Source organism: Puma concolor, chromosome B4 (assembly GCF_028749965.1).
Source record: "Puma concolor isolate L17-30 chromosome B4, mPumCon1.1.hap2, whole genome shotgun sequence".
Classification (NCBI taxonomy): domain Eukaryota; kingdom Metazoa; phylum Chordata; class Mammalia; order Carnivora; family Felidae; genus Puma; species Puma concolor.
In genome coordinates, this window is record NC_141673.1 from 98,195,076 (window position 1) to 98,219,614 (window position 24,539).

The following is a 24,539-nucleotide window of genomic DNA, read 5'->3' on the forward strand; positions in this document are numbered from 1 at the left end:
AAAACTAATGACAATATGTTTATACATTTTATCATTATTTGGTGATTGTTCAGGTTCACTGACATTTGAAAGTAATTAAATGGGGAAATATTAAGATATTTTCAAAACCCAAGAGTCAGATCTATTTAGGAAGAACAGTTATCTGGTTGTTTATACATGTATCAAAATATTCTTTTGGGAAAAATGCTTTCTCACTTGTAAACCCTATGTATATAAATATTTTTCTAGGAGAAAGAGATTATTAGGTATTTTTTAGAAAGCATGATTTATATAAGCAAAGGGTAGGTGAAGGATCATATTTTGGGTCCATATAAATAAGTTCCATGTAATAGAGATACTTGACCTAAATATATAGTTATTGTAGAGTTACATATAATGTATAATATGTTATTATATTTATATCTATATTTGATCTAGACTACATTTAATATATTGTATATGTATTTACTTATATATATTTATTTTAACTCAAGAGTACCATTTACTAGCCTTCTGACCTTGAGAATACTGTTTATGCTCCCAGAGCCTCAGTTTTCCGCATGTAGAAAGGAGAGCATCAATGTGCAGCACTGTTGTTAGAAGGACAAGTTATGTCTCCCTCATTTAATGTAGTCCTAACCTCCCTTTCCTTGAATCTCATGGTCTCCGCATTTTCCTTACACTGTAAAAAGGAGTCAAGAACCACCGATTATGAATTTCAAGGGATAATGTGAATGAATGAGGAGACTCTGACATAAGCAATGTGGCAGGCACGGTTTTTGTCCAATTGGTGTGTGTGTGTCCTTACTAAGCAGGCGCTTAGTCTATTTGGTGTCAATATATTTGCGATTTGGGCATAACCCAGACACTAAGTGGTGAAACATGAATTTTCAAATGATGATATAAATGCAGAGTTTTAGGTGAGACTGGAATAGATCCTTTTTAAAAATTGGCAATGATTCAATTATTTTAAAAACCACAAAAGCTTAACGTAACAAGCTTGTAAGCATAGTGGACCATTATTAACCATCTGTTAAAAGGTAGTACAAAGAAAAACGAAAATAGAGTTGTTCTTAATGTTCGCAGATAAACGTTTACTTTAATTCATTAGCTGTCCCTGTTACTTCATGATGAATACTGTCATTTTTATGCCTATGGACTATTGCGTAGGAATCAAGCCTTGTTGTTTGACTGCAGCCCTCAGAAATGAGCGAGGAGAGAGTAATATACACAGAGCTGAAATCAGCCCATTCAAGGCAACAGGACAAAAGACGTCCAATGTTTAAAAGGAGAGGTAAAGGTTTTTAGTTTGTTTTCCTGATATCTGAAAACACAACGATGTCAAGTAAAAAATAGTGAAATCGTGATAATTGTGTCTGTACATATTTGATACTCTCTGTCTGGTGCTCAATATGTCAATGGGTGTATTTAAATGTAATAAGCAATGAGATTTGTGACCACCATAAATAGCGCTATTCAATTTAAATTCCAGGATGAGGTTCCATTTTGTTCTAATTCCCAGGGCTTTGCTGTGCTCAATGCTTACTATATATTTTGCTCTCTGATTTTGGACAGGGTTTCCATGGCATATCGTTGCAGTAACCCTGGGATTTCTATGTTTATTCCTCCTGCTGGGAATCACAGGCTTAGGATATATGTGTGAGTATCAGGCACACACATTTCACAAGAACAATGAGCCAGACTGATAAAGGAAATGCTGTAGCTACTGACTCTACGGAAACTTTAGAAACTATGGAGTCCTATAGAAATGGTAGTAATCATGATGCTGTTGATGATAATATTGGTGATGTGATTTTATTATTTTGCTATCACTTAACCTTTCTACCACGCAAACTAGTGTATGTCATAGCTGTATTGGCACAAAATTTTGTACTTTGAGGCCTACATATATTATATATATTTTCCTCCTTATATTTTGTGTAGGGGGAGCTTTTCCTTGCGAACAGAGAATTGGAAAAATCTTAATTGGAATTTTATATTCCTTATCGTACTACAACACTGCTTAAAATATAGAGGAATAAAGAGCTGATTAGTTTTCTCTATTAGTTTTTATATATTCCATGTCAAATTTGTATGCAACACTTGTTTTTAATATCAGTTTCCTGATGGTTATTTTTCTTTGTTTCATTCTGTGAGCAACAATTTTGAGTATCTTCTCTGGTGCAAGAAACAGGGATTTTAAAAAGTCAGCTCTTTATAAGCTCAGTTAAAAGGGGACATTTTTTTTTTATAAGAAGCAGTTTTAAAATGAAATATTATTAGTGCTGGGATACAGGCGTGAAGGTATCAGGTGGATGGCATATTCTATGCTGAGGTCAAGAAAGCTTTCCTGTAGGAGATAATAATTGATATGAGATAAAGGATAGGTGGAGTTTAAACAGGACACTCAGGGTAGAGAAGTCTCATCCAGGCAGAAAACAACATGAACCACAGAACATATTGATGTCCCAGGGAATTACAGCTTCTGGACAAATAAAGGAAGTAGCTAGAAATGGGTTTGACAGTCAAACCCATTTCTAGCTACTTCTTTTATTTGTCCGGAAGCTGTATAATATTAATATCATGTTAAGATATATTAGATTTGTTCTCAAAACAAAAGAAACTTGGAAGATTTGGGATTTGGGAAAGGTCAATCTGAATCGACTGGAAAGTGCATGGGGGGACAAAATAGGAGAATGTTTCAGGATTAAGGGTTAGTTAGAATGACTGAATTAGTGCTATGAAAGAAGTAATGAAGGGTTAGGGACCACACTTGAGAAATATTTAAAATGTAGAATTACTAAGATGTACATTTTATTGAGTGTGTGAGGGAAACAAGTGAATCAGTGATACCATTTGACATGAAGTTTATACATCTTGGCAAATATATTCCATTAAATGTTATAGACAATAACAAGAACAGAAGGCTGAGATTTGGGATGTGTATGCGTGTGTGTGTGTGTGTGTGTGTGTGTGTGTGTGTGTGTGTGATTGTGTGGGTGGGTGCGTGCGAATAATGGTGAAGAGTGAGGTGCCTGTAACCTATCAGTGGAGATGACCAGAAAGAATGAGATTGGTCTGTGTCTGTTAGAGTGAGCTTTGGCGGAAGACACAGATCATCAGCATGTACAGGGTAGAATTAAAAGTCTGGAGATCAAGAGAGACGCCTAGATTAGAGACATGAATTGTGGATTCACCGATTAATGTACAAGTCTGGGAAAAGATAGCAGAGGAAAGCAGAAGCTATACCACGCTCTACCTTGTGAAACCAGGGAGAGTAGACTATGCTAGAAGAACAAGGGTGAGGCGGGGGATCTCAGGGTAAATCAACATTTAGAAGTAGGTAGAAGATGAGTAAACAGTGGCAAGCAATGATGCTTAGTTAAACAAGTAGGAGGAGATCCAAAACATTATACTATCATGGAGAGAAGGCAAAGTTAGTCAAGGGTTCCAACTAGTACTGGAGGATCAGGTATTATAATGGCTAGAGATATTCTTATTAAATTTGGCAAGAGAGAGGCCGAAATGATATTTCTAGAGTAGCTCCAGTGGGATAGTGGGTATGGTCAAAGCCTGACTGTGATGGCTAAAACTCATTCAAACATTAGGAAGCAGAGAGGGTGAATACAGTGAATACAGATCAGTGAATTCAGAGATCAGTGAATACAGAAAAGTATTTATTTTCATTGTGGCTAAGCCAAACATTTACCAAGCCTTGAAAGTATGTGGATCTATATGATCTCGAGCGTTGTTAAAGGCAGTATAACCGGATACAAACACTTAGTCAGTTTGGTATTGTCTTCTACAGCTCAACATGATTCAGTAATTCTCACCCTAAGTGTATATCCAACAGACGTACTTGCACATACACAGAAATGAACTTCTACAGGACAGTTTTTAGCAGTGCCATTCACAACGTTGAACATCTCACAACTACTCAAATGATCATTAATGGGAGAGTAAATGAGATCTCTGCAATTGATTTACCAATGGAATTTATGTGATAGTCAAGAAAACGACAATGGTATCCAACAATATGCATGAATTTTAGCAGGAGCATATGAAATGGAAAAACAAAGCAAGAGCACAAAAGTTTGCGTATGATACGATACACTTTTATAAGATGAAACAGTGCAAAACAAATACAATAAATAGTAATATTTCAGGGAATACACAAAGAGGCAATAACACTATATATAAAATGTACCAAGGGAGTAATTGAAATGTGCATTAGTTACATCGTGTGAGAGAAGTAGGGAGATGAGATGAAATGGCTATCAAAGTAAATAAATGTAATGGTGAAGGTCCTGGCTACAATTTGGGGTAGCTAACAACTTGCTAACTAAGGAAGAAAAACCAGTTCTGAGAGCAATGTGGTAAGTGTCTCATGAATGCAGGGATGTAAACAATCTTATGTTAGCACCCAATCTGAGAGTAAAGAAAAGAACTCTGTTACAAACAATATGTAAAGAAAGGACAGGAACTTTGTGGCAAAGCTGACTTTAGATGATCATATGCAAGAGAAGGGAACCATGAGAAGGAAACTGTGGAGGGTTCAAGAGAGAAGTTGACAGTAGGAGATCAAGATCACCAAAGATTCAATAGGGGATGAAATCCAGAGCAGGGGTGAGAATTTCACACTTGTTCAATGCAAAGCCCATTTTTTTTTCTGGGGTAGAGTGAGAGATACCTGTGTATCTATAGGAGGAGGTGCAGGAAGTTGAGGAGAAGGTATCCTTGCTGTGACTGTTTCCATGCGAAGGAGCAGATGAGGCCATGTGCTCAGAGAGAGGGAGAGTCAAGGAGGTGCTCCAGATAATTTAGGCAAAGTATAAATGCTTGAAATAGCTGTTGAATTGAGAAAAGAGTGTGATTCAAGAACTATACTGTGTTATATTGAGAGGTGACATGGTGAAGAAAATCTAAGCGTTGGTCAGCATTAGTTTGTATGTGTACAATTTTGTGATGTTTTTGTCATTTGTGTTTCAAAACCTTGAGGGGAGATGAGATGGTGATGACAAGTGTGCTCCAAAATTGGCTATTTTACATATTAAAAAAATTTTTTTTAAAAATTTTTCAAGGAGGCTCCCCACCCAACTTGCCCCTGACCTCATGACCCTGAGATCAAGAGTGGCTTGCTCAATGCAGTGAGTTAGCCAAGAGCCCCAGTGAAGTTTTTAGATGTGCATAAAGACTATGCTGCAAGCTTCTTGGAGGTCCTGCCAAAATTAGTTCTGTACTACGTGTCCTTGGATGGACAAAAAGGAAAGGACAAGTGAATTGACTGGTCCCAAGAAATGGGAGTATTTAGGTACAGGAGGTCTTAATGTGGGTGGTTTTTTAAATGGTTTTTATTTATGGTTGAGAGAAAGAGATAGAGAGAGCACAGGAGGGGTGGGGGGTGGACCCAGGGAGAGGGGGACAGAGGATCCGAAGTGGCCTCTGTGCTGATAACAGTGAGCCAGACGCGGGGCCCAACTCATGAACTGTGAGATCATGACTTGAGCCCAGGTCAGATGCTTAACCAACTGAGCCTTCCAAGGGGCCCCTTAAGGTGTCTTTACAATTCAGATCCAGTATATGAACAGTGGAATGGATGACTGAGTTGAACAGGGGTTATATTTATTGCCATGGAGTACATCAGGAGACTGCAATTGATGTTGGAGTTTTACAAGGAGACGTTGCATTTCTTCAGTGATGGGTGGTAGAGAGCTGGAAATGACGAATCCTAGCTGCCTAACAAATCCTTAAGGGACCTTTCATTTCGTGTTTGTACACTTAAAGAGCCATATACTGTGTGATTTTACACTTTTTTATTTGTGAGTTTGGAGAAGATACTGCCAATTTGCTCAGAGATTTTTCACTTACTTTTTGCATATTAGAAGTCGCCATGTGTGCTCTTCCTCTATGTATATTCAGTGAATTAATTATAAGCTTGTACTAGAGGAGAGTCAAATCCCTGGTGTTTAGCTTCCTGTGCAAATACTACATGCTAAATAAAATACTGGCTACTTCATTTCACCAACTTTGTAATCATTATATGAAGAGTAGGTGGGATAGAAACTAAAAGTATATTTCATTTCCTGTTTACATTTCTGTTTTATAGAAGTTGATTCCTCTCTCACGTACTTCCAAAATAATGTATAGCAAGTTATCATTTTATTTAAAAATCGGTTTTATGTTCTGACACTTCGACATATTGTAACCTGGCATTTTCTCTGATCGTACTTTCATTTAGTCAGCGCCACTCACTGTGCCATTTGGAATTAGAGTAAGTGATTATAATGAAATGATCTATTACAAGCGTTCAAGACCTTAATTTTATAAAATGAATTGAAGTTTTTCACAGGTGTTCTGGAGAAATCAGGCAAGATATGAAAGCACCAGAAGACAAGAATGCTTCCTTAGCAGAAGTTGAAGATCACTTAATTTTACTACCCACTACAGGTATGTACTGAAGGATTATACTGATGGTTTACAGTTTTTTTCCTCCATGGAATGATCTCATTCTGTTCAATTTTAATGTATCGTTTTAAAACTTCACATTGTATTTTGTCAAGTCCTTTAATTGTTCTCACTTTTTAAAATTAAATCCATTGTCTTTCTTCTAGCTAATTGAACTCTTGACTTTCACAAAGTCATGTTGATTTGATTGAGTAATTTCTGCTTGTGGATGAATTTTCCTCAGTCTAGATCTCTTGGAATTAATACCATCCTCTTATATTCACTTAGGTGGGTTTCTCCCGAAGGGAGAACTGCTTCCTATTGGAGCAGTGTATCTGTACTTGGGAAGTCAAGATTTCTCAGTGTCATCTTAACGATGGTCTGACGTCTGTCAGTCTCTGGCTCCACAATTTGACCCCAAAGCTATTCTCAACATGAGGCTTTTGGGACACAGGAGAAGCACCTATTTTTTAGTCTTTCAGTCTGATGTAAGCAAGATGTATGCATACATGTATATATATAAAGAAAGCATATATATACATAAAGAAAGCATAGGTCTCTAAGTGGTCTTGTGGTTGAGGATCATGTGGCCTTTGTTTTCAAGATAAAGACCATGACACATTACTTTTTCAAAAAAAAATTATTAAATCCCATCTGGTTAACATATAGTCTGTTAATTTATTCAGGAGTAGAATTTAGGAATTCATCACTTACATACAACACCTAGTGCTCATCCCAACAAGTGCCCTCCTTAATGCCCATCACCCATTTGGCCCTCCCCTCACCCAACAGCCCTCCGGCAACCCTCAGTTTGTTCTCTGTATTGAAGAGTCTCTTCTGGTTTGCCTCCCTTTATGTTTTTAGCTTATTTTTCCTTATCTTCCCCTATGTTTATCTATTGTGTTTCTTAAATTCCACATATGAGTGAAATCTTATATTTCTCTTTCTCTGACTGACTGATTTTGCTTACCACGATACACTCTACTTGTTCATTGTTGCAAATGCAAGACTTCATTCCTTTTGGTGGCTGAATGATATTCCATTGTAGAATATACCGTCTTACCCATTCATCGGTGATGGCCATTGGGCTCTTTCCATGATTTAGGTATTATTGATACTGGTGCAATAAACATTGGGGTGCATGTGACACTTCAAATTAGCATTTGTGTGTCCTTTGGCCAAATGCCTAGTAGTGCCATTATTGTTTCTAATTATAGGGTAGCTCTATGTTTCATTTTTTGAGAAACAGCCATGCTGTTTTCCAGAGTGACTGCACCAGCTTGCATTCCCATCAGCAGTGCAAAAATGTTCCCCTTTTTCCACATCTTTGCCAACATCTGTTCTTGCCCAAATTGTTCATTTTAGCCATTCTGGCAGGTGTGAGGTGGTATCTCACTGTGGTTTTGATTTGTATTTCCCTGATGATGAGTGATGTGGAGCATCTTTTCATGTGTCTGTAGGCCATCTGGATGTTTTCTTTGGAAAAGTGTCTGTTCATGTCTTTGACCCATTTCTTCACTGGATTATTTGCCTTTTGACTGTTGAGTTCCATAAGTTCTTTATAGATTCTGGATACTAATCCTTTGATATTTCATTTGCAAATATTTTCTTCCATTCCGTCGGTTGCCTTTTAGTTTTGCTGATTGTTTCCTTCGTGGTGCAGAAGCTTTTTATCTTGATGAGGTCCCAATAGTTCCTTTTGCTTTTGTTTCCCTTGCCCCTGAAGACATGTCGAGTAAGAAGGTCTTGCAGGTGAGGTCAAAGAGGTTGTTGCCTGTTTTCTACTCTAGGATTTTGATGGTTTTGACATTTAGGTCTGTCATCCATTTTGAGTTGTTTTTGTGTATGGTGTAAGAATGTGGTCCAGGTTCATTCTTCTACATGTTGCTGTCCAGTTTTCCCAATACCATTTGCTGAAGAGACTGTCTTCTTTCCATTGGATATTGTTTCCTGCTTGGTCAAAGATTAGCTGGCCGCACATTTGTGGGTCCATTCCTGGGTTCTCCGTTCTGTTCCGTTGATCTGTGTGTTTACTTTTGTACCAATACCATACTGTTTTGATGAAAACAGCTTTGTAAAACAGCTTGATCCAGGATTGTGAAGTGTCCAGCTTTGGTTTTCTTTTTTAACATTCCTTTGGCTATTCAGTGTCTTTTGTGGTTCCGTACAATTTTGGGTTTGTTCTAGCTCTGTGAAGAATGCTGGTGTTATTTTGATAGAAATTGCATCGAATGTGTAGATTGCTTTGGGTAGTGTCAGCATTTTAACAATGTTTGTTTTCCAATCCATGAGCATGGAATGAAGACGATGACACATTTCAAGGAAAATGGTACTGCTGTGGAAAAAGCTGTTACCACTTTTCAAAAGAGGAGAAAACTTGGGAGAGGAGCATGGTGTCATGCCAAGATCTGCAGGCTAGTCTCCTGAAGATTGATACTAAAGAGGAGCAAGTATGTCTACTTTCCTAAACCTGATGTAAATGCTTTGAGTATGCAAAGTATGTCTGGAGTTCAGATAATTGTTTCAACTTTCCTCCAATATTATTTGGCATGTTGTTTTGAAGCACTTTGTTAACTGGCACAGATTTCTCTGTGGAAGAGACATAGGTGTAACAGTGACCACGAAGAACCATTGACTTAAATCAAGAAGAACAGCTCTTCTGGGCATGCCATGGAATGATTTTAAGTCTTTAGTATTGTATATATTGCATCTTGACACTTAGTATGCTTCAAACGGCTAAGCATTATCTTCTCAGGGCTAATACAGGGCAAAAGAACTGCTTCAAGGGTATGAGCATTCTAAAGAGATAATTTCTCATTGTACTGAGTTCTGTTGTTGCTTCATCAGTATATGGGAGGGATTAAACTTCAAAGGGAAGATCAGTCTCTCCCTTCATGGCCATGGGAAAAGAGGTTGAAAAATGAAGAGGTTGAATGTAGCTAGAATGATTCTTTTTTTTTTTTAATTATTTTTTAACATTTATTCACTTTTTAAGAGACAGAGAGACAGAGTGTGAGTGGGATTGGGGCAGAGAGAGAGGAAGACAGAATCTGGAGCAGATTCCAGGCTCTTACCTGTCAGCACAGAGCCCGACGCAGGGCTCGAACTCACATACCCTGTGATCATGACCTAAGCCAAAGTCAGACACCCAACCGACGGAGTCACACAGGCAATCTGGAATGATTCTTTGGAAATGATGTTTTCTTTTGCTTATAATCCAGAATGACAGAGAAAGCCTCTCTTTTCTAGAAGAGAAAATGTAGATCACATTTGCCATTACTTTTAATATTTGGCAATATAAAGTCAGTAGAATGGATTCTGTGGGGTTCCTTCTAATGATTCCATAAATATTCCATGTAGGCACTGAGTTCTAGTTACACAATCTAGTTCTATCAGTGATATTTCTATTAGTGTCTTGTGAAGGATGAATTAAAAGCCCTATGTTTTCAAAAAAGAAGACGAAATAAAACCCAAACCAGGCCAATATTCAGGGGCATGTGGTTGGCCCAGTTGGTGGGCCATGTGCCTCTTGATCTGTGAGTTCAATCCCATGTTGCATGTAAAGCTTACCTAAAACAAACAAACAAACAAACAAAGTCCTGTGTTTCTTGTTTATAAAATGCTTATTAAAATAATGTATTGAAGGGGCGCCTGGGTGGCGCAGTCGGTTAAGCGTCCGACTTCAGCCAGGTCACGATCTCGCGGTCCGTGAGTTCGAGCCCCGCGTCAGGCTCTGGGCTGATGGCTCAGAGCCTGGAGCCTGTTTCCGATTCTGTGTCTTCCTCTCTCTCTGCCCCTCCCCTGTTCATGCTCTGTCTCTCTCTGTCCCAAAAATAAATAAACGTTGAAAAAAAAATAAAAAAAAAATAATGTATTGAATATGAATGATTCACTCATAAGTATGAGAAACAAATGAAGTACACATTAGCACATTGGTTCAAACAAATTTTAAAAATCCAGGACCTAATAATCCAGGACCTAATAAGTATTTCCCCTGTCATTTCCAATTCAGTGTTCTTCAGTTTCAGTGCTGCCATTGAAGTTTCTGGACTTCAGAGTTTCAATGAAACTTCTTATACTTGTTATCCCCATTTTTCCAGGAACTATCCAGAGCCTTTGAAATTTCCTGAGACTTTTGCCATTGTTTAGAGCAAAATCTGAGTTTCATAGTCTAGCACCTCATTTGATGAGGGCTTGGCTCTCAGTATCTGAACTGGGCTGCTGATACACTCTCTGAACCGGAGATCGACTTTGCTACAGAACAGCATTACTTTTACACTGATGGTTTAGGATTTGCCATGTTTTGCTGCTTTACCAAGCCCAGGAGTGTAATGACAGCGGGGCTTAAGTCCATTGATACTGCAAACTGAAATTGGGGTTGATACCTATGCATACCCCTAGCATCTAGCAAAATTATGTGAGTGAAAGAATCAAGGGACATTTAACATCAGTGTTTATTCGGAGACTTAGAAATGATAACATCTATTTTTGCCACACTTCTATAATTCCCATCCGTTTTCCTTAGGCATTCAATATACACTCTTCAAATTTGTCTGATACAATGTGAAGATATATTGTGAAGATATATTGTTGCATGTGTGTATTTTTGGGTACATTTGTGTTTGAGAGAGAGAGAGAGACTGAGAGAGATTCAATTATATTGCTTATAGCCAAGGACATTAATTTGTTACTTTCCATTCAATATGCCAATTGGAATAATGATTACAAAGAACTTACAGAATTTTTATGGTAGAGATATTTTAGACACTGCATGCATTATTCAGTGCCCACACTGTTAACACAGACTGTATGATATCCACTGCATACAGAAGGAAAATTCTCAAGGAAGTTTTATTTCCTGAGGTGTGTATAGCAAATTAATGGGATAAAGTGTTTTAACGCTTATAGCTATAGTGTCTACATTTTCACTGCTGTATAGTATTCCCCAGTGTGGCTAAGAATCTCTACAAGATGGAAGTTTGGGTTGTTTCCACCTTTTGTGGTTAGGAATAGTCCTTCATGAATCATTCTTAGACGTGTCTCAGTGCAAAACTGTCTTGTGTGTCCTCACTTCTCTTGATAACAAATCATCGTAGGAGTAAAATCATTGGTAACAAGGTTCCTAAAGGTCCATTTTCATGCGATAACTTAAAATTACATTTCAAAATGAATTTAGCAACATTTTTAAAGATGGATTTGATATCTACAAATCCCACAAACTTAGTGCCATGATTTTTCATTTCAGCCAATTCAATACTAGTAAAATATATCCCGGTGGCTTTGATTTGAATTTTCCTGATCTCTAGTGAGCTTGGCATCTTTCTCTATTTCTTGGCTATACTCCCCATTTATTTGAAATATGTTGTAATTTGTTGTCCCTTTTTTTCTTATTGGATAATTTTTTCCTTGTTTATTTCTCGAAATACGTATTTGTGCTTTAAATTATTTTTTTTTAACATTTATTTATTTTTGAGACAGAGAGAGACAGAGCATGAACGGGGGAGGGTCAAAGAGAGGGAGACACAGAATCTGAAACAGGCTCCAGGCTCTGAGCTGTCAGCACAGAGCCCGACGCGGGGCTCCAACTCACGGACCGCGAAATCATGACCTGAGCCAAAGTCGGCCGCTTAACCGAGTGAGCCACCCAGGCACCCCCGTATTTGTTCTTTAATTTATTGCATATATCTCCAGACTTGAGGCTTGTCTTTTCACATGCTTTAAGGCATCTGAGGTGAGGAAAAATTCCTGATTTAGTGCAATCACATTTATCTCTCTACTTTATCTTATGGGGAGATTTGTTTTTTTCTAAGTCCATCCTGCCCCTTTGCTGATATCTTGGATCCAGTCACAGAGACTTGAGTGATTCCTTCACTGAAGCATTTCCATTCCTGTGTCTTCTCTACCCCATGGAGAAATGAGCCTGCCTGTTCCATTTATCATAAAAGTGTTTGAAGATAAAAGTGCCCAGTATTTTATTTATGAGTCCTCTGTGGGTAAGATGTGTTCACTGACGCTATGAATAATACTAATAATTCCAATTTTGTCACAGGTCCTTATTCAATCAAAAATAAAATACAATCATTGGATTGGATTAATTAGGGTTCAAGAAGGCAGGTATCCTTGGCAATGGCTGGATGGCTCACCCCTATCTCAGAAGCTGTAAGTTTTCATTTCATGGCCTTGCTCCCTTTCCTGCTCAGTAACAGATTGGTAGATTATTGGTGAAGAAGAGGAACAGATCCTTGAGGACTTAGGGAATATTGTTCATTCCATTTGATCTCGCTTCTTAGATCGGCAACCGAGTGCAAATCTGAGACCTCAAGAGACCCAAAGAGCATGATTTATTCCATGGTCTTTAATGAAGGTCCTTCCAAACCCAGTGAAATGACATTTTGCTTTTGTATCTTGTATGTTATGATACAAGTACTTCCACAGATATGGTTGCAGGAAATGGTAAAAAGATAATGAGGAGAGAAACGTGGCTACAGCCAGCCTCCTCTGTACATGAAATTTGTACGTGTTTGCTTGGTATCATTCGAGAACAACAACAACAAAAGAGCTTTTTCCAAAGGAGTCATTTAGTAATCTTGCAGCTCTAATTTGGTGTTTAATATCATACGTTATTGTCTAACACATGTCGACAAGAATTTCTGGTAGCCCTATTTCATTAATAAATCACATGGGTTTGTCAGTTGATGTCTACAAAATGAGTTCAGAAAATGAAGAAAAGTGATCCGTTGTAACTAAATCTAGCTAACATGGGGGACAGTATGGGAAACATGGGCTACTTAACAGGCTGTTTATTGATGGCCCACAATGTGCCAGGCACCCTTCTAGCCACTGAAGCTATAGTGGTGAATGAAACACGCTACAGTCTTCTGCCATTGTGGATAGTACATTCCAATGCAGGCTTGATGGAGCTCTTGGTGATGAGTGATGACAATCTCAACGTGCCATGTGAATTTCATGGCACATTAGGGGGTGATACATGCTATGGAGTAATGTGAAATCTCTTCCTTTTTGCTACAGTGCAAAGTGTCTTTTGTTTATGAAGGTAAGAGGGAGAGATTTCACTGTTTTCAGTGGAGTGGTCAGGACAGACTCCTTGAGAAATGAAGTGCATACAGCATGTTGAATGAGAAGGGCATGTGGATTAGCTGATACAAATGCATCCCAGCAGTAACAACAGCTGTGGTCAAGACTCAGAGGTAGGAGCGTCCTTAGCATTCCTGAGGAAACAGCAAGAGGGCCTGGGATGCTGGAGCAAGGGGAACGAGGTGGGAGAGAAGTAGGTCAGAGAGGGAATGACGCTGAGAGCATGCGGGGATCAGAAAAATGTAAGACCTTAGATTGGTTCATGAGGGTCATGAGAAACTATTAGAGGGTTTTAAGCGGAGGAGGGACAAAAGCTGGCTCCTGCTTTGGAGACGCACTCTGGACAGTCTGTTGAGCTGAGATGGCCAAGTGGCCAGATTCTACACTTGTTCCAAAGATGTGTGTGAGGTGGACAAATCAGGGATGGTGTCAAGGTTTTGGTCCAGGAGTGGTAAGAATGACGTTCCCATTAACGTTAATAGGGCATATTTGGAATTCAGTTTTAGACACAATGGTAGGAAAACTGTTAAGCATTGAAGTATGTGCGGGGGTGTCGCATGGGCCTTGTGATAGATGATCATGCTGATCAGGTGAGAGGTCTGTGCCTGGGATGCAAATGTTGTGTGCAGCAGTGAATAGACAGTGTGACAAGTGCGAGGCTGGGATGATTCTCGGGAATCTAAGGGCTGAGCCCTCGGACACCCTCATGTTTAAGGTCATGTTAAGATAAGGGGACAAGAGGATAACCAGAAAACATCACCGAGAAAAGTGCTCCAAGAGACAGAAGGAAACCCATGAAGGGTCAGTGAGGGCAATGGAACCCCCTACAAAAAGTTCTACTGAATCAACAGCTGAATGTAAAAAGTTGGGGACACCTCCATTTTATTTCTTGAAATGGTTACTTCCCATCAGATTCCTGAGGATTTGGGTGAAAATTAAAACGAAGAAACATTTTTTTTCTGGACAGTGTAGCCCAGCCTTCATATTTAAAATCCAGGTACCTTATTCTCATTGCCCAATTTCACCGAAGTCTAATGCTTCGTTTGGTGTGGAAGACATTAGGCTCAGTGGAGAAAAAGTGCACTCTATTTTAAATGCAAATCAGCACCTTTTGCTCAAAGTGAGGCTAGCAGTGGAATTGCTTGCTCTGGGCACATCAATCTGAATTATAGGCACTTGGAAATATGTTTATATGTAATTGCATTGTATCACTTCATACACATTCTTTATTTGATCACTTCCCAGATGTGTCAGGAGTCTTAGGAGCATATTTCAAGTGTATATGTATAACTCCCTAGACCTCCCAGTCTACACTATCCTTTGTACTTCTTCACTAGTTCCAATGGTCCATTGGCAACATTTCATTAGGTTTAGATACAATTATGCTTCCTGATCTTAACGCTCTATGTCCCTGTCAACATTTGTATGGCCATTGAAATAAGTGCACATATGTTTTCAATTTGTGATAAATTTTGCCTGAGAAATGTCTTTCTAAAATGAATTTATTTTCTGGTGCAGGAATTTCCAACAGAGTTTATCTCATGTGAAATGTGGACACCTGAAACCATCAAATATTTATAGTGCTGACTGTAGTAAACTCTTCCGTTACATTTGTGAAAAGGAGTTCTCTGGCCCTGATAATTAAAGAAGCGCTGTGACCAAATGATCACTATTTTCATTCTTTAACAACTATAAGGAAAAACACAGGGTATTCACTCAAATTAGTCAACTATGCATGGCGTATGAAGGATTATGATCTTTCACACATCCCTCAGCATGGATAAAAGAGTAAGTTTTAGAAATAGTAAAATCATCCATCCAAAAATGAAGCTCTTTTTTTTTTTTTGAAATTTCAAGAACCCATCCATCAGAATATGTGAAAAAAGTTTGAGTGAAAGACTTTACGTTTAAAATATAACTAAAAGATCTTGATTTAAATAGGTAGTGAATACATTTGCAATGTTCACAGTGTAAGAAGTCCTTAACGATGAACACATCCTCTCAACCCATTTTGTACTCTATTCACCTAGTTGCCACCTCAGAGGCAAACATGTAACTGGTTTATAAAGTGTTCCAGAAGTATTCTAATAAAGTACAACTATACACAGGCCGTCTGCTAAACAAAATGTTCCGTGGCTACAAACGACAGTAACGATTCTTTATGTTTCTGTTGAAAATGTACCACGCGTGTTACACTGATAAATGTTTTATTTCCAATGGATGTTTAGGTTTACCCAGAATTTTAGAATTGTGTGAATGAAAGAACTTAGTACTGTATTACTTGCCATAGAGTGTATATATAGGGTAAATGTCCAGCAGTGTCATTTTTATGTCAAAATGTGTCCACATGAAATTTGCATAGATGTTGAATTTACAATAGATGCTCTACATCTCTATCTGCAATCAGCAGCATTCAAGAATTCCTGCTTCCTCACTTGGTTACCAGCGCAACGTGTTATCAGTCTGTTTGACTTTGCCAATAAAATCTTCACCAATTAAAAAAAATGTTTATTTGATTCACTTCAATTTACGATGTCCTGTTATTTGTGTCTCTGAGCATCTGTTTATGGTATTTCTTTTCATTTAAAGTGTCTGAGGGGCTCCTGGGTCGCTTGGTCGGTTAAGCGTCCTACTTCGGCTCAGGTCATGATCTCATGGCCGGTGAGTTCCAGCCCCGCAACGGGCTCTGTGCTGACCGCTAGAGCCTGCAGCCTGTTTCAGATTCTGTGTCTTCCTCTCTCTCTGCCCCTTCCCTGTTCATGCTCTGTCTCTCTCTGTCTCAAAAATGAATAAATGTTGAAAAAAAATTAAAAAAAAAATAAAGTGTCTGTCCGTGTCTTTGTGGATTAATATCACAAACTTAAGTTTGAGCAAAAAAAACCCAGACACAAAATCGCAACTCCTATAACGTTCCAGTTATTTAAAGGTTCTACACCAGGTAAGTCTAACCTATGCTATTAGAAATGAAGACAAACTTTCCTGCCATATGGATTTATTCCTAAAACGAATAGTAATGGGAAATGACTAGTCTTTACCATGGTGCAACGTTATGCTTGGAAAGAAACCATGCCCAAGGTGCATCTCAGGTGCTGATAATACGGAGTGTAACAATCTGGGTGCTGGTTACAGGGTGTTGTAGTGATCCCTTGGGCTGCCATGACAACTACCACAACCTGGGTGTCTTTGAACAACATACATTCATTTTTTCATTGTTGTGTAGGTACGAAGTTTAAAAGTGGTGGCAAGGCCAAGCTCTGTTCGAAACTTTTTAGTTTACTGTGTTGGAATACATGCTTCCTCGCCTCAGCGAAAGTCATGAAGAAAATTTAAAAAAATGTTTCTGCTGTTGTTTGTTTTAAAGGATAAATTTGGCATAGTTTGAACTGGATGAAAGCAAATCATCAAGAGATCAAAATATGTGGAGGCAGTTCAATCAGTGTTTGCAGGGAAAATTCAAAAGTCGCTTACATGGCAAGCGACTTTTCCAATCAAGAATCACAACTTCTGCCTTGAGAAAGTCGAATAAGGAAACGAAATAAAACCCAAATCAAATAAAGGTGGAGATTACAAAATGAAGAGCAGAAATCAGTGATGTTGGAGATAAAAGAAATAATAAAACAAATATGACAGTGAGTTTTGAAAAGGCCGACAAGGTCCAGTAATAAACCTACAGCTGGACCAATCAAGAATAGGCCTAAATGAACAATTTGAAGCATGAATGGACAGACATTGAAGGATTTACTGATGATTATAAGGGAACATGATGAAGAATTTTTTGCCAATGAATTCTAAAACCTAAAAGACATTGATTTCTGGAAACAATTGATCTTTCAAAACACACTTAAGAAGAATTTGGTAAATTGAACTCATTGTATATCCAGAATGAGTTATTCAATTTGTAGTTAAAACAATCCAGAGAGAACCCCAGATGGGTTGTCTGGTGAATTCTAGTAAATACTGAATAAAGAGTAAAATTTAAAAGGGGAAAAAAAAACGTGATCCAGGAGACAGAAGAAAATTGAAAATGTTCCAACTTTTTCTGTGAGGCCAGTGTTACTTGGATAGTGAAACCAGATAGCCAAGAATCGACAGCTCATGTGCACAAAACAAGCAAAAATTCCTAACAAATAGTTAGTTGCACATTGAATTGCATGGAGCAATTTATTGAGAAGATTATACATCATGATGGAGTGGGGATTATTCCACATGTGCAAGATTAATGAATTGGGGTGATTTACCTGAATGATAGGCTGAGGAAGGAAAACCACATGATAGCCTTAGTAGATGCAGGTAAAGCACCCCAAAGTCGCCATCATTTCATGATAAATCGTCTCAGTAAACTAGGAATAAGTAAAGTAGGATTAAGTGAGATTTTCCTCAATATGATAATGACATTAGAAAGAAACAAACCCTCCAGTTAGTAATCTACTGAGCAGCGAAAGATTGAGTGGTTTCCCTTAACTCCGGTAAAGAAGCAAAGATATCTGGACTCATCACCCCTCTTGACCATCCCAAGGGAGGCCATTTCAGTTCGATACGCAAGAAATAAAAAAGGGATACAGATTGGAATGCAAAAAGGAACGACACCCATTTGCAAAGGACATAATTGCCAACATAGAAAATCCCAGCGTTTCGCCCCATTCCTCCTAACACTAATATGTGAGTTTAATTTGGTTCCAGATCAAGGACAGTATGTTAAAATTCAGTAATGTGTCTATATGCTAAAAATAAGCTATTGGAAATTGAAATAAACAAAAATACCATTTATGTTAGTATTGTCACTTGCTAGACCCCAAGATGTGACGTTTACTGCCCACCAGTTTATACTCACCCACCTTCGTCCCACATTTTTCCTTAAGCAAATCCTCTTACCAGTGTCTCTCTTGACTCTGGCAAGTGGAAAGCAATAGCATCCCTCAAACAATAGTGACTGTCCTGACCAAATCTTCAGCCTGCCCAGATCCCCCGGGGACAGTTTGAGTGTCATCCTGACTCACACCTGTTCAGATGGACCATGGAGTGACCTCTAGAGTGATTGATGATACCTTTACCTCATTATAATTCTAAAATCTCTACCCAAGGAGGAGCACGAGCTTTATCACAAGCCTTATTTACACAACACACGGTGTGCGTGGAGGCCTGTTTCCTTGAGGTGCATGTGTGACCTCAGGCCCTCCTCTACCTATGGTGACGTGGATCCTCTTTTTCATCCTAATTCAAAAAAAAAAAAAGGAGGGGCGCCTGGGTGGCTCAGTCTGTTGAGCATCCCACTTCGGCTCAGGTCATGATCTCATGGTTTGTGAGTTCGAGCTCCAAGTCGGGCTCTCTGCTGACAGCTCGGTTCCTAGAGCCTAGAACTTTTTATTATTATTACCTTTTTTAATATGAAATTTATTGTCAAACTGGTTTCCATACCACACCCAGTGCTTATCCCAAGAGGTGCTCTCCTCAATAGTCATCACCCACTCTCCCCTCCCTTCCACCCCCCATCAAACCTCAGTTTTTTGTTCTCAGTTTTTAAGAGTCTCAATGGTTTGCCTCCTTCCGTCTCTGTAACTTTTTTCCCCTTCGCCTCCCCCATGGTCTTCTGTTAAGTTTCTCAGGATCCACATAAGAGTGAAAACATATGGTATCTGTCTTTCTCTCTATGACTTATTTCACTTAGCATAACACTCTCCAGTTCCATCCACGTTGCTACAAAAGGCCATATTTCATTCTTATTGTCACATAGTATTCCATTGTGTATATAAACCACAATTGCTTTAGCCATTCCTCAGTTGATGGACATTTAGGCTCTTTCCATAATTTGGCTATTGTTGAAAGTGCTGATCTAAACATTAGGGTACAAGTGCCCCTATGCATCAGCACTCCCGTATCCCTTGGGTAAATTCCTAGCAGTGCTATTGCTGGGTCATAGCGTAATTTTATTTTTAATTTTTGGAGGAACCTCCACACTGTTTTCCAGAGCGGCACACCAGTTTGCATTCCCCCCAACAGTGCCAGAGGGTTCCCGTTTCTCCACATCCTCGCTAGCATCTATAGTCTCCTGATTTGTTCATTTTGGCCACTCTGACTGGCGTGAGGGGATATCTGAGTGTGGTTTTGATTTGTATTTCCCTGATGAGGAGAGATGTTGAGCATCTTTTCACGTGCCTGTTGGCCATCTGGACGTCTTCTTTAAAGAAGTGTCTATTCATGTTTTCTGCCCATTTCTTCATTGGATTATTTGTTTTTCGGGTGTGGAGTGTGGTGAGCTCTTTATAGATTTTGGATACTAGCCCTTTGTCCGATATGTCATTTGCCAATCTCTTTTCCCATTCCGTTGGTTGCCTTTTAGTTTTGTTGATTGTTTCCTTGGCAGTGCAGAAGTTTTTTATCTTCATGAGGTCCCAATAGTTCCTTTTTGCTTTTAATTCCCTTGCCTTTGGCGATGTGTCAAGTAAGAAATTGCTGTGGCTGAGGTCAGAGAGGTTTTTTCCTGCTTTCTCCTCCAGGGTTTTGATGGTTTCCTGTCTCACATTCAGGTCCTTTATCCATTTTGAGTTTGTTCTTGTGAATGGTGTAAGAAAGTGGTCTAGTTTCAACCTTCTGCATGTTGCTGTCCAGTTCTCCCAGCACCATTTGTTAAAGAGACTCTCTTTTTTCCATAGGATATTCTTTCTTGTTTTGTCAAAGATGAGTTGGCCATACTTTTGTGGGTTTAATTCTGGGGTTTCTATTCTATTCCTTTGGTCTATGTGTCTCTTTTTGTGCCAATACCATGCAGTCATGATGAATACAGCTTTGCAGTAGAGGCTAAAGTCTGGGACTGTGATGCCTCCCGCTTTGGTCTTCTTCTTCAAAATTACTTTGGCTATTCAGGGCCTTTTGTGGTTCCATACTAATTTTAGGATTGCTTGTTCTAGCTTCAAGAAGAATGCTGGTGCAATTTTGATTGGGATTGCATGGAATGTGTACATAGATTTGGGTAGTATTAACATTTTAACAATATTTATTCTTCCAATCCATGAGCATGGAATGTTTTTCCATTTCTTTATGTCTTTTTCCCTATCCTTCATAAGTGTTCTATAGTTTTCAGCATACACATCTTTTATATCCTTGGTTAGGTTTATTCCTAGGTATTTTAGACTTCTTGGTGCAATTGTGAATGGGATCAGTTTCTTTATTTGTCTTTCTGTTGCTTCATTATTAGTGTATAAGAATGCAACTGATGTTTGTACGTTGATTTTGTATCCTGCGACTTTGCTGAATTCATGTAACAGTTCTATCAGACTTTTGGTGGAATCTATCGGGTTTTCCACCTATAATATCATGTCATCTGCACAGAGTGAAAGGTTGACATCATCATTGCCAATTTTGATGCCTTTGATTTCCTTTTGTTGTCTGATTGCTGATGCTAGCACTTCCAACACTATGTTAAACAGCAGCGAGGAGAGTGGACGTCCCTGTCGTGTTCCAGGTCTCAGGGGGAAAGCTCTCAGTTTTTTTTCCATTGAGGATGATATTAGCTCTGGGCTTTTCATAAATGGCTTTTATGATCTTTAAGTATGTTCCTTCTATCCCGACTTTCTCAAGGGTTTTTATTAAGCAAGGATGCTGAATTTTGTTGAATGATTTTTCTGCATCAATAGACAGGATCATATGGTTCTTATCTTTTCTTTTATTAATGTGATGTATTACATTGATTGATTTGTGAATGTTGAACCAGCCCTGCAGTCCAGGAATGAATCCCACTTGATCATGGTGTATAATTTGTTTTATATGCTGTCTAAATCGATTTGCTAGTATCTTACTGAGGATTTTTGCATCCATATTCATGAGGGATATTGGCCTGTAGGGTTTTTTTTTGTTTTGTTTTGTTTTGTTTTTTTGTTTTTTTGTTTTTTTTTGCTGGGCCTCTGTCTGATTTAGGAATCAAGGTAATGCTGGTTTCATAGAATGAGTCTGGAAGTTTTCCTTACCTTTCTACTTTTTGGAACAGCTTGAGAAGGATAGGTATTATTTCTGCTTTAAATGTCTGATAGAGTTCCCCTGGGGTGCCATCTGGTCCTAGACTCTTATTTGTTGGGAGATGTTTGATAACTGATTCAATTTCTTCGCTGGTTATGTGTCTGTTCAAGCTTTCTATTTCTTCCTGGTTGAGTTTTGGAAGTGTGTGGGTGTTTAGGAATTTGTCTATTTCTTCCAGGTTGTCCAGTTTGTCGGCATATAATTCTTCATAGTATTCCCTGATAATTGCTTGTACTTCTGAGGGATTTGTTGCAATAATTCCACTTTCATTCATGATTTTATCTATTTGGGTCATCTCCCTTTTCTTTTTGAAAAGCCTGGCTAGAGGTTTATCAGTGTATTCAGAACATTTCATCCTAAAGCAGCAGAATATACATTCTTTGCCGGTGCACGTGGAACATTCTCCAGAATATACCACATACTGGGAAACAAATCAGCCCTCAATAAGTGCAAAAATATCGAGATCGTACCATGCATATTTTCAGACCACAACGTTATGAAACTTGAAATCAACTGCAGGAAAAAATTTGGAAAGGTAACACATACTTGGAACCTAAAGTACATCCTACTAAAGAATGAATGGGCTAGCCAAGAGCTTAAAGAGGAAATTGAAAAATATATGGAAGTCAATGAAAATGATAGCACCACATCCCCAAAACTCTGAGACGCAGCAGAGGCAGTCATAAGAGGAAAGTATGTAGCAATCAGGCCTTCCTAAAGAAGGAAGAAAGATCTCAGGTACACAACCTTACGACTTAAGGAGCTGGAAAAAGAACAGCAAATATAACCCCAAACCAGCAGAAGACAGGAAGTAATAAAGATTCGAGCAGAAATTAACAAAATTGATAAACCACTAGCCAGTTTAATCAAGAAGAAAACGGAAAGGACCCAAATAAGTAAAATCAAGAATGAAAGAGGAGAGGTCACAACCAACACAACAGAAAGAAAATCAATCATAAGAGAATATTATGAGCAATTATATGTCAATAAAATGGGCAATCTGGAAGAATTGGACAAATTCCTCGAAATATATACACTACCAAAACTGAAACAGGAAGAAATAGAAAATTTGAACAGACCTATAACCAGTAAGGAAATCGAATTAGTAATCAAAAATCTGCCAAAAAACAAGAGTCCAGGGCCAGATGGCTTTCCAGGGGAATTCTACCAAACATGTAAGGAAGAGTTAACACCCATTCTCTTGAAACTGTTCCAAAAAATAGAAATGGAAGGAAAACTTCCAAACGCTTTCTATGAAGCCAGCATTACGTTGATTCCAAAACCAGACAGAGACCCCACTGAAAAGGAGAACTATAGACCACTTTCCCTGATGTACATGGATGCAAAAATCCTCAACAAGATATTAGCCAACTGACTCCAACAATACATTAAAAAAATTATTCACCACGACCAAGTGGGGTTTATACCTGGGATGTAGGGCTGGTTCAATATCTGCAAAACAATCAGTATGATTCATCACATCAATAAAAGAAAGGACAAGAACCATATGATCCTCTCAATAGATGCAGAGAAAGCATTTGACAAAATACAGCATCCTTTCTTGATAAAAACCCTCAAGAAAGTAGGGATAGAAGGATCAAACCACAAGATCAAAAAGCCATATGTGAATGACCCAAGGCTAATATCATCCTCAATGGGGAAAAACGGAGAGCTTTCCCCCTTTCCCCCAGGAACAAGACAGGAATGTCCACTCTCACCACTGTTATTCAACATAGTATCGGAAGATTTAACCTCAGCAATCAGACAACACAACGAAATAAAAGCATCCAAATTGGCCAGGAGGAGGTCAAACGTTCACTCTTCGCAGATGACATGATACTCCTTATGGAAAACCAAAATGGTTCCACCAAAACTCTGCAAGAAGTGATTCATGAATTAAGCAAAGTTGCAGGAGAGAAAAGCAATGCAGAGAAATCCATTGCATTCCTATACACCAACAATAAAGCGACAGAAAGGGAAATCAAGGAATCGATCCCATTTACAGTTGCACCAAAACCCATAAAATACCTAGGAATAAATCTAACCAAAGAGGTGCAGAATCTATACACTGAAAACTATAGAAAGCTTACGAAAGAAATTGAAGAAGACACAAAAAAATGGAAAAAGGTTCCATGCTCCTGGATAGGAAGAAGAAATATTGTTAAAATGTCGATACTACCCAAAGCAATCTACATATTCAATGCAATCTCTATCAAAAGAACACCAGCATTCTTCCCAGAGCTAGAACAAATAATCCTAAAATTTGTATGGAATCAGGAAAGACCCCAAATAGTCAAAGAAATCTTGAAAAAGAAAACCAAAGCAGGAGGCATCACAATCCCAGACTTCAAGCTATACTGCAAAGCTGTATCATCAAGGCAGTATGGCACAAAAACAGTACTGGCACAAGAATAGACGCTCAGATCAATGGAACAGAATAGAGTAACCAGAAATGGACGCACTAATGGCCAACTAATCTTTGACAGAGCAGGAAGCAATATCCAATGGAATAAAGACAATCTCTTCAGCAAGTGATGCTGGGAAATCTCGACAGTGATATGCAAGAGAATGAACCTGGACCACTTTCTTACACCATCCACAAAAATAAATTCAAAGTGGATGAAAGACCTCAACGTAAGACAGGAAGCCATCAAAATCCTTGAGGAGAAAGCAGGCAAAAACCCCTTTGATCTTGGCCGCAGCAACGTCTTACTCAACACGTCTCTGGAGGCAAGGGAAACAAAAGCAAAAATGAATTACTGGGACCTCATCAAAATAAAAAGCTTCTGGACAGCGAAGGAAACAATCACCAAAACTAAAAGGCAACCGACAGAATGGGAGAAGATATTTGCAAATGACATATCAGACAAAGGGTTCGTATCCAAAATCTATAAAGAACTTATCTAACTCTACACCCAGAAAACAAATAATCCAGTGAAGAAATGGGCAAAAGACATAAATAGACACTTCTCCAAAGAAGACATCCAGATGGCCAACCGTCACATGAAAAG

The 24,539-nt window shown here is 38.6% G+C and overlaps 1 protein-coding gene across 1 annotated transcript; it reads left to right on the top strand.

Annotated features, from left to right (window-relative positions):
* Nucleotides 1–1,185: 1,185 nt before the first annotated feature.
* LOC147579322 (C-type lectin domain family 1 member A-like) lies at nt 1,186–15,163 on the top strand. Its single transcript, XM_086711844.1, has 6 exons — nt 1,186–1,273; nt 1,555–1,638; nt 6,319–6,429; nt 8,725–8,873; nt 12,473–12,582; nt 15,037–15,163. The coding sequence occupies exons 1-6, from the start codon at nt 1,186–1,188 to the stop codon at nt 15,161–15,163; spliced, it is 669 nt and encodes a 222-aa protein (XP_086567970.1).
* The last annotated feature ends 9,376 nt before the right edge of the window (nt 15,164–24,539 follow it).

Excerpts from the sequence above, each read along its gene's own strand:
- LOC147579322 (XM_086711844.1), top strand. The coding sequence starts at position 1,186 with ATGAGCGAGGAGAGAGTAATATACACAGAGCTGAAATCAGCCCATTCA. Across the intron at positions 8,874-12,472 it reads TTGATACTAAAGAGGAGCAA|GTCCTTATTCAATCAAAAAT; the intron begins GTATGTCTACTT and ends ATTTTGTCACAG. Across the intron at positions 12,583-15,036 it reads TCACCCCTATCTCAGAAGCT|GAATTTCCAACAGAGTTTAT; the intron begins GTAAGTTTTCAT and ends TTTCTGGTGCAG.